This window comes from Ovis aries, chromosome 2 (genome assembly GCF_016772045.2).
Source record: "Ovis aries strain OAR_USU_Benz2616 breed Rambouillet chromosome 2, ARS-UI_Ramb_v3.0, whole genome shotgun sequence".
Classification (NCBI taxonomy): Eukaryota; Metazoa; Chordata; class Mammalia; order Artiodactyla; family Bovidae; genus Ovis; species Ovis aries.
In genome coordinates, this window is record NC_056055.1 from 210,167,402 (window position 1) to 210,177,320 (window position 9,919).

Consider the following 9,919-nt stretch of genomic DNA (forward strand, 5'->3'; position numbering starts at 1 on the left):
TAAGTTATAAGTTTACCTTCGTGGCTTAACTCAGTGTATTTAAAAGGTGCACAACAATCTCATACCATTTGTGAAGTCAGGGAAAGGCTTTTGAACGATATGGGCCTTCCTTCCAGTGAGCACTGGGTGGCGCTGTCACCTAGAGAAAATACATCTAGGCAGCTGTGCACCAGGCCTCTGTAGCTCTACTTACTACAGCGTTGAAGTCCGTAATCTGTTAATAAATCTAAATGTGTTTTATCCTCAAGTGAACTGGGGCAATGAACTTGTAGGTAGTGCTTTCTAGTATAATGGGCAAAAAGTTAAAAGTTATATAAAACAATTGGATTCCATTTCTCTAAAAATGTTGGCATTGTTCCTACTGACTTTAATGTTTCTGGATATATCTTGTCTGAAGAACTAGCTAAAAAGTCATTATGTTTATAATAAATAAAAAACCCTTTTTATTGTTTAAAAATTTATAATTTTTTAAGTGAAAGATAAAATTTAATTGTGTAAGTCACTAAACTGTTGGTGGTGTTTGTTACAGAAGTTAGCTTTTCCTGACCTATGCTTTCATTCTTTGCTTCATGCCCTTAAAGCTAGGGTTCACCTTCTGCAGCTACACACACTCCCTTGGGCATTGTGTTCAGATTTATGACTTTCAATACTGTCTACCCACTGATGACTTGCAAACGTGCATCTCCAGCCCAGCTTCTCTCCTGAACTCCAGGCTAATATAATCAGTAACCTGGTTAATGACTCCACTTGAACGCTCACTAACACCTCAAACTTGTCTTGCCCAAAATGGGATGCCTGATTTTCCTGCAAAGATCTGCTCCCTTGCAGTTCTTCCTGTCCGGGTTGAAGGCAACTCCATTCTTCCAGTTCCTCAAACCAAATTTCTCTCTCACCTCCAAGTTGAATCTAGCAAGAGTTTTTGTTGTTTCTGTCTTCAGAATCTCACCACTTCTTACCTCCATAAATGCTACACCACGTCCTGAGCCAGAGTCCTCTCGTCACTGGCGTCTCTCTGTTTGCTTCCTCTCCCCTTCCTCTTTCTTTTTAAAGTTTCTTCAAATAACCTTAGCAACTAATCCTAACGGAAACAATCCCTATCCTAAAATAATGTATTCAATATTCCAGTTTTGTTTTCAGAGGGGAAAAAAAATGCTTTTTAAAGAAAGCTGGAAAAGCTGAGGTAAAAATAAGTTATTTAATAAATTAAGAAGTTATTGGAATAGTTTTGATAAAAGGTAATGAGAGAAGGAGTGGCAGTGAGCATGGAAAGGTTTTTAATAGCTTGTGTTGATTCTTATAAGACTAGCTTTTCCAGTTCAGAGGTCCGAGTGGCTGGGTAGCTGAGACCTCTTGGGGGAGAATGGGGTCACATGGCTTGTGGAAGAAGCCGTAGTGTTAGTGGTTTTTTAATTTACATATTTTTAACTGGCTCATGGGCTTCGCTGGTGGCTCAAAGGGTAAAGGATCTGCCTGCAGTGCAGGAGACCTGGGTTCAATCCCTGGGTCGGGAAGATCTCCTGGAGAAGGGAATGGCAACCCACTCCAGTCTTCTTGCCTGGAGAATTCCAGGGACAGGGGAGCCTGGTGGGCTACAGTCCATAGGGTCCCAAAGAGTTGGACACGACTGAGTAACTTTCCCTTTCAGTGTCACTTTATAATATCATGTTGGTTTCTGCCATATATCGACATGAATCAGCTATGGGTCTATATATGTCCCCACCCTCCCAACTTCCACCCTATCTACCCGCTCTGTTGTCAGAGATCACTGGATTTGAGCTCCCTGCACCATACAGAAAATTTCCATTGGCTATCTAATTTGGCATGTGGTAATGCATATGTTTCAGCGCTGCTCTCTCAATTTGTCCCACCCTGCCCTTCCCTCCTGTGTCCACAAATCTGTTCTCTATGTCTGCATCTCTATTGCTGCCCTCCAGATAGATTAATCAGTACCATGTTTCTAGATCCCATGTGTATGTGTTAATATACGATGTTTATCTTCCTTTTTCCGACTTCGCTCTGTATATTCACTCTAGGTTCATCCCCCTCATTAGAACTGAGTCAATGCATTCCTTTTTATGGGTTAGTGTTTTGTAGTAACACTTCTCTTTTATTGTCTTTTTAAAAAGCCTTAATTTATTTATTTGACTGTGTCAGGTCTTAGTTATGGCATGCAGGATCTTCATTCCTTCCGTCTTTTTTTGTGGCATTCAGGCTTAGTTGCCCTATGGTATGTGGGATCTTACTTCCCTGACCAGGCATCAAACCCATGGCCCCTGCTTTGGAAGGCGGAGTCTTAACTACTGGACCACAAGGGAGTCCTGCCTTTACTGATTTTAGTTTATGTAGATTTGAAATAGTTTTGCTTTTTCTATTGCTTTCCTTTTGTTTTTTAAAACCATTTTCGATTTGGAATTCAGATTCTAGATGCTGGTCCTGAGCCTTCTAACAATATCACTCCTGTCCCCACCAAGGTCTGATGATTGATGCTGTTTCCCTCCCAGATCTGGCTTTACCATCCAACTACCTTCTTTCTCTCTTACTTCTTTGGGTCTCTCATGCTTCAATCAACTCGAATCCCCCCTTGTTCCTCTCGTATGTCTTCCTTTCTGTGGAACATGATTACTTCATGGCATTCGCACCGCATTTGTATCCGTTAGAGTTTCCCAGGTAGCACAGTGGTAAAGAATCCGCCTGCCAATGCAGGAGACACAGGTTTGGTCCCTGGGCTGGGAAGATCCTCTAGAGAAGGAAATGGCAACCCACTCCAGTATTCTTGCCTCGAAAATCTCATAGACAGAGGAGCTGGGTGGGCTACAGTCCATAGTGTTGCAAAGAGTTGGATGCGACTGAGTGAGTATTATCAAATCTATAGAACCTAATGACTGTGGTGGTAATGATGGTGATGATAACTGCAGACACTTGGTGAGCACTTATATGTGTCAGACCCTATACTAAAGTGTTTACAGGCATCGTATCATTTTAACCTCACAACATACAAGGGGGACACTTTTACTGTCCCTACTGTACCAACAAGGCATACTCTGTCGAGATCCCCTCAGCCCTCTTTCCAGCTCATGTGCTTACCTTCCAGCTTCTGCAGGCTTTGAACTAATTAATGCTGGCCCTGATGCCTTCTGAAGATTGCTCTTCACCATCCCATAGAGTCCCAAGGCCCTGAGAGTTTTATGGCTCCTTTGCCCCATGACCAGAGACAAAGGGAATACCAGCCCCCAGATCCTTAGCCTCCAGGTGTGCTGGGGTCCAGCCCCGGTGGATCCAGGGTGATTCAAAGGTGGGGACGGAGTCGGCGTCTTTGGAAAAATACATATTTAATCACAAATATAGAGAGATTAGAAATGGATAGTGTAGTAGGAAGATTAGTGGAGAAAAAGAGGCTGAATAACTTGGATTACGTGAAATAGCATCCATGCTCCAGATAGGAATTCAGCCAGAAAAGCGGGAGCAAGAAAGAAGTGACATGGGGGAATCAGTCTTTCCAGAAACTGATCCGATTTCTTTATTTTTGGGTTTGTTTATATACCTTTTGTTACACATAGGGATGAATATAGAGTCACGCGGGAGTCAGCAGTCCTGACCTTTATCAAAATCAGGTGCTTCACATAAGTGTATAAAAAAGGTCTTAGGAATATTATGTCATCTTCTGGCCATGAGTGAGACTTGCTGACATTTTATGATCCTTTCTTTCTGATAACCAAAAACTTATTTCTTCCAAGGGTGTTTTTTCTTAACCCAGGCACCACCCTCCAAATGAAGTTACATTCCTATAGGATGAGGGTGTAGTGAGTTACAATCAAGAAAGGAATTTATTTAACCCAAGGTTAACGTGATTAATCTTCAAGGTTAATACTTATTCCTCTCATATGCTTAAAGGTTAATACTTATTTCTCCTATAAGTTAGTTATATTCATTATAAGAAGCAAACATCAGCCCAACAAATGAAAATCCTTTCACCAATGCTCCCCTTAAGATCTATTTAGTCTTAAGATATGATAAAGTTACATTTTTACATAGCAAGGACACAGTGATTTATAACAAAGCACAGTGATCTATTACAAAAGAGAAAATCCATTAACTCAAAAAGTCTAGTATTGCTAACATCAAAAACTACTGTATTTCCTTTTCTATATTCCAAATACATTGATTAATATATTCCCAGGTGCCTAAGGATATGGAGGCCTGGCGGCAATCATTGACTCAACAAGAAGAAAAAGCTATATGCTAATTAAGACTCTCAAAATACTCCAAAACTCTCTGTGCTGTTTATGGTTGAGAGGTAGTAAACAATCATGTGGCAGGAGTATGGATAATCCTGTCACACAAGCTAGTCTGTCAGCAGAGAGGTTTGACCTGAGACACCCTTGTCCCACCCAGAGCAAGGAATTAGCAGCAATTATTGGCACAACAAATGAAAAACCCTTCACCAATATAATTCCTAACCAACCCACTATACTAATAATTTCCAACTCCCCAAAATAATTTGCCTTTAGTAAGTCTAAAACATCTCGTGCCTCTCAGATTGGGAGGCTGTAAACAATCACATGTGGCCGGACGAACCCATATAGGTGGGCTAGATAAGCTTCAGAGGAGTCCGTAAGCTGAAACACTCTTGTCACGCCCAAGAATTTTTATTGACTTGGAGCTGCAAGTTAACTCCTTCTCCGAGAGAAACGGTTATGGGGGAGAGCCCCCCATAAAGTCAGAGGTGTATGTGAGAGCATAAAACAGACTCTGGTTTTGGGGTTAGATGCTCGGGAACAGGGGGTTTCCTGAGGCTTGATCACGCCTTTGCGTATGCCAAGCCTCGTTCCTCATGACCTTTGCCATGGGCGGAGTTCCTCACGCTGGCTCCCAGCACAGGTGGGAGAAACTCAGAAGTATGATCCAAGCTCTGGGACACTTCAAGGGACTCAGCTGAGTTGGCTTTTTCTTCCCCATCTTGCTTCCCTACCTCCCTCACCTTTCATCCTGGGAAATAACTGCTATATAGTAAGTACTTATATGTAAGTGTTCCTTAGTTATTACTGAGTATCTGGACCTTGTATATTAGTGTTTTCAAAGTATCAATAGTAGGTTGAGGATCACCTGCAATCGAATTACTTGGGACAACTGATAAAAGGCAGATTCCTAGACCCATCCCACAGGTGGTTCGTATGCAAATGAAATTTAAGGACTCCAGTGCTTGTGCACGCCATTCAGCGTGAGAGATTTAGGACTAAAAACTGCATTAAACTACATTTACTTCCTATGAAGTGAAACATATTATTACTTCCATTCTTACAAATTAGAAAAGTGAGACACAAAAATGCTAGAAGGGCTAGCTTACCCCATTGCCCACTTCTCCTGCCCTCAATCTTTCCCAGCATCAGTATCATTTCCAATGAGTCAGCTCTTCACATCAGGTAGCCAAAGTTTTGGAGCTTCAGTTGCAGCATCAGTCCTTCCAATGAATATTTAGGACTGATTTCCTTTAGGATCAACTGCTTTGAACTTCTTGCTGTCCAAAGGAGTCTTCTCCATAACCACAATTTGAAAGCATCAATTCTTCAATGATCAGCCTTCTTTATGGTCTTACTCTCCCATCCATATGTTACTACTGGAAAATCCACAGCTTTGACTATATGGACCTTTGTTGGCAAAGTAATGTCTCTGGTTTTTAATATGCTGTCTAGGTTGGTCCTAGCTTTTCTTCCAAGGAGCAAGTGTCTTTTAACTTCATGACTGCAGTCAGTGTCTGCTGTGTAGCCCAAGAAAATAAAATCTGCCACTGTTTCCACTTTTCTCCCATCTATTTGCCATGAAGTGATGGGACTGGATGCCATGATCTTAGTTTTTTGAATGCTGAATTTTAAGCGAGCTTTTTCACTCTCTTCTTTCACCTTCATCAAGAGGCTCTTTAGTTCCTCTTTGCTTTCTGCCATAAGGGTGGTGTCATCTGCATATCTGAGGTTATTGATATTTCTCCTGGCAATCTTGATTCCAGCTTGTGCTTCCTCCGGGCTGGCATTTTGCATAATGTAGCTTTGAACTGTGGTGTTGGAGAAGACTCTTGAGCATCCCTTGGACTGCAAGGAGATCCAGCCAGTCCATCCCAAAGGAGATCAGTCCTGGGTGTTCATTGGTAGGACTGATGTTGAAGCTGAAACTCGAATACTTTGGCCACCTGATGCAAAGAACTGACTCATTTGAAAAGACCCTGACGCTGGGAAAGATTGAGGGCAGGAGGAGAAGGGGACGACAGAGGATGAGATGGTTGGATGGCATCACTGACTCAGTGGATATGGGTTTGGGTGGACTCTGGGAGTTGGTGATGGACAGGGAGGCCTGCTGTGCTGAGGTTCATGGGGTCGCAAAGAGCTGGACATGACTGAGCGACTGAACTGAACTGAACTCTGCATAGAAGTTAGATAAGCAGGGTGACAATACACAGCCTTGACATACTCCTTTCCCAATTTTGAACCAGTCTGTTATTCCATGTCTGGTTCTAACTGTTGCTTTTGGACCCGCATACAGGTTTCTCAGGAGGCATGTAAGGTCTTCTGGTATTCCCATCTCTTTAAGAATTTTCCACAGTTTGTTGTGATCTACACAGTCAAAGGATTTAGTGTAGTCAATGAAGCAGAAGTAGATGTTTTTCTGGGATTCTCTTGCTTTTTCTATGATCCTATGGATGTTGGTAATTTGATCTCTGGTTCCTCTGCCTTTTCTAAACCCTGCTTATATATATGGAATTTCTCGTGCTGCTGAAGTCTAACTTGAAGGATTTTGAGCATTACCTTGTTAGCATGTGAAATGAATGCAGTTGTATGGTAGTTTGAACATTTTTGGAGTTGCCTTTCTTTCAGATTGGAATGAAAATTGATCTTTTCCAGTCCTGCATATTGAGTGCAGCACTTAAATAGCAACATCTTTTAGGATTTGAAATGGCTCAGCTGGAATTCCATCACCTCCACTAGCTTTGGAATGCTTCCTAAGGCCCACTTGACTTCACATGCCAGGATGTAAGTAAGTGTTTGGACCCAGACATTCTTTCCAGACCCTCTAACTGCTAGCCATGTTTTCTATTGACACGTGTGAGAAAAACCACATTATTCCTAGCTTTCATTTTGCTGAGTCCACCCAAGGAGTCTGAAAGGAAAAGACGGCTACATAACTGCAGGAAACACACAGGAAATATTTTATTAGCTTCCAGATAGAGAAAAAGGTAGAGTAAAAATATTTCAATAGAAATCCACAGCCCTCCTCAAGGAGCCCACTCGGGCATCCACAGCCCCCCATTCGTGGTAGCGCCTGTAATCCCCCGGCCGCAGCAGATACTGCCGCCCCCGGTAGTTGGGCATCTCATAGAGGACCCACCAGCCCTCCAGCACATTGAAGGAGTGGATCTCACTGAAGTGGAAGCGCTCATGGAGCGAGGAGCAGTCCTCCGTGATCTCCACCATCTGGCCTCGATAGTCCTCTCGCTCGTAGATCCTCAGCCTGTGGGAACTGGTCTGTGGGTTCAGCAATCAGCAGATGGGAAAAGTCAGAAAACCTAGTCTTTAGCCACCAATCACTCACACCCCTGGGGGAAATGGGCATTAAAAATTTTTTTCTATGTCAAAGATGACAAAAAGACAGCCAACACCAGGGTCAACTGTATACAGTTGGGTAGAATGCATAGTATAAAACTGAAGAGAGTGCCATTCACATAGATCAAGATACACAGGGAAGTCCCTGGTGTCCAGTGGTTAAGACTCCACCCTTCCAATGAAGTGGGTGTGGGTTTGGTCCCTGGCTGGGGAACTAATATCCCACATGCTGTGGGGTGTGGCCAAAATAAAAAGGATATGCATGGTGCTCCCTAGAGTTCTAGGACCACAACCTACATGAACCATATTTAGAAACTACTTTGTACCATTTTTGGGTAGCAATTTTATATATAATTTTTGTTCTCTCCTTTATAAAGACCATTGACTTATGGTGGCCTGGAGTTCTCCTTGAAGGATATAAAAATAATTCGATTTTAAAATTAAAAGGCAAATATATCCCTGGCAAAAGGCATTATTTTGGATCTCAGTAGCTTTAGAAGAGGCTGGAGAGAGAGGAAGCAGAATTGATTTCCCCAGAGTAAGGCATAGATTGGTAGCAGTTCAGACCAGACATCTTCTAATCCCTTCCTTTCTGCTTTGAGTCCTGCTTTTCTGAAGTCCTAAAAAGCAAGAGCCATCGTAATGGTTAGCTTTCAGTCCTCAGATCTAACATATGATTCGGGAAAACACTTTAAGGTTATTGATAAAAACAGAAACTCAAAATCATAAGGCAGGCCTGTCTAGATCAATAGATTATAAGACGTTTAGGGAAATGGAAGGGAGGCTGTTAGTCTTGGGTGAATCCTGTCTGTCTCTTCAGAGCACTTGGCTTTTATTTGCTTGTTTCTTCCCAGCAGGTACGTATTCAGTCTTCCTTCTTCTACCATCAAACCCTCCTTAGCAAAGGTTCTCATAAACAATTCATTCTGAGGCATAAAAAAACTACTAATAAGGCACCTTCCATGGTTTGCAAAGGGTTCACATGTCCATTACCTAATTTTGTTCTTCACAACAGCCTGACGCACGTGGAGCAACCATTCTGTCTTCTTTTATGAGAAACTAATGACTAGAGCTTTCAGGCTGTAATCAGAAGAGTCAGCACTGGAAGGTGGAAGCTGAGATTCCCAAGCTCCTAATGCCAGTCTGGGTTCTATCAAGGCATTAAATCCTCTGAGCATCTTTCAAAGTTACCCAAAGCAGTACATTTTCCACAGGACTCTGTCATAGTCAAATTATAGCATCCCTAACTGTGGAATTCCAGGCTGCTTGGGCTTTATTTGGATAGCAGTGGCTTTGCAGGAGCTCATGGAGTCACATTGCTGGTCAGTTGTTTTGCTGAATCAAAAAACAGGACTTGAGAGTCCCTAGTTGTTCAAAGTAGTCAGTATCTGGAGGGGGAAGGGTGGCTTGCCAGGTACCAGGCAATCTCCTATCCGCCTCATCCCAGCTTTATGAATTAGCCGCCCTAGTAGCCCCATTTTACAGGTGAGGAAAGAGACAAATAGCCCAGGGACTAGCTTAAGACCACTGGAGTGTGAGGAGTTCATTGCCTGTGGTACAGACACTCTGAACAAATACCATGCCACTTTTCCCCAGTAGAGGTGAGTTTAATATTAGCAAAGGAAAATACAATCTCAATTAAGAGCATTGCATTCTCAATTAAGAGATATTATAAAGGAAAAGAGAACCTGGTTAAAACCAGCAAAGGAAGGCCACCGTCCTACAGTCTGACCACAGCTCTAGGGCATCGGTGTGACCCGAGGCCACGGCAGGCCCAAGGGGACCGGACTCACGTGGGGGATGAGGCGGCAGGAGCGGACCGAGTCGCTGAGGCCCATCCACTGCTGGTAGTCAGGGTAGTCGCCCCGCCGCAGGAAGTACTGGGGGCCCTGGAAGTTGGGCTGCTCGTAGATCATCCAGCAGCCACTGTCCACGCGGATGGAGTTGCAGCGGCTGAAGTAAGGCTGCAGGTTGGAGTGGTCGCTGCTGCACTCATAGTGGCGGCCCTGGAAGCCCCGGTCCTCGTAGAAGGTGATCTGCAAGGAAGGGAAGGAGAGGCTCAGAGGCCTGGCCTCCAGCCGGGCTGCGGGCCCCTCCCGCCGGCGCGGGGCTCACCTTCCCCATGGCTGCTGGACGCGGGGATGGAGTTCAGTGCGGTGCGGCTGGCGCGCGGTCTATATAGCGGGAGGGCTGCTGCGTTGGCAGGAACAACACAAAAGGGGCCCCCGGGTGAGGAGGATTTCCTTTCTGTCTCTTTTCTATATAATGACGGCGGGGGTGGGGTGGGGGACTCACTGTATGTTTTCTCTTAGACTCTCCAGAGCTTTCGA

At 43.8% G+C, this 9,919-nt stretch overlaps 1 protein-coding gene across 1 annotated transcript; it reads right to left on the reverse strand.

Annotated features, from left to right (window-relative positions):
• Positions 1-7,238: 7,238 nt before the first annotated feature.
• Positions 7,239-9,713, reverse strand: LOC101119282 (gamma-crystallin F). Its single transcript, XM_015092928.2, has 3 exons — positions 9,705-9,713; positions 9,383-9,625; positions 7,239-7,511 (listed from the first exon to the last, which is right to left on the reverse strand). The coding sequence occupies exons 1-3, from the start codon at positions 9,711-9,713 to the stop codon at positions 7,239-7,241; spliced, it is 525 nt and encodes a 174-aa protein (XP_014948414.2).
• Positions 9,714-9,919: the final 206 nt, after the last annotated feature.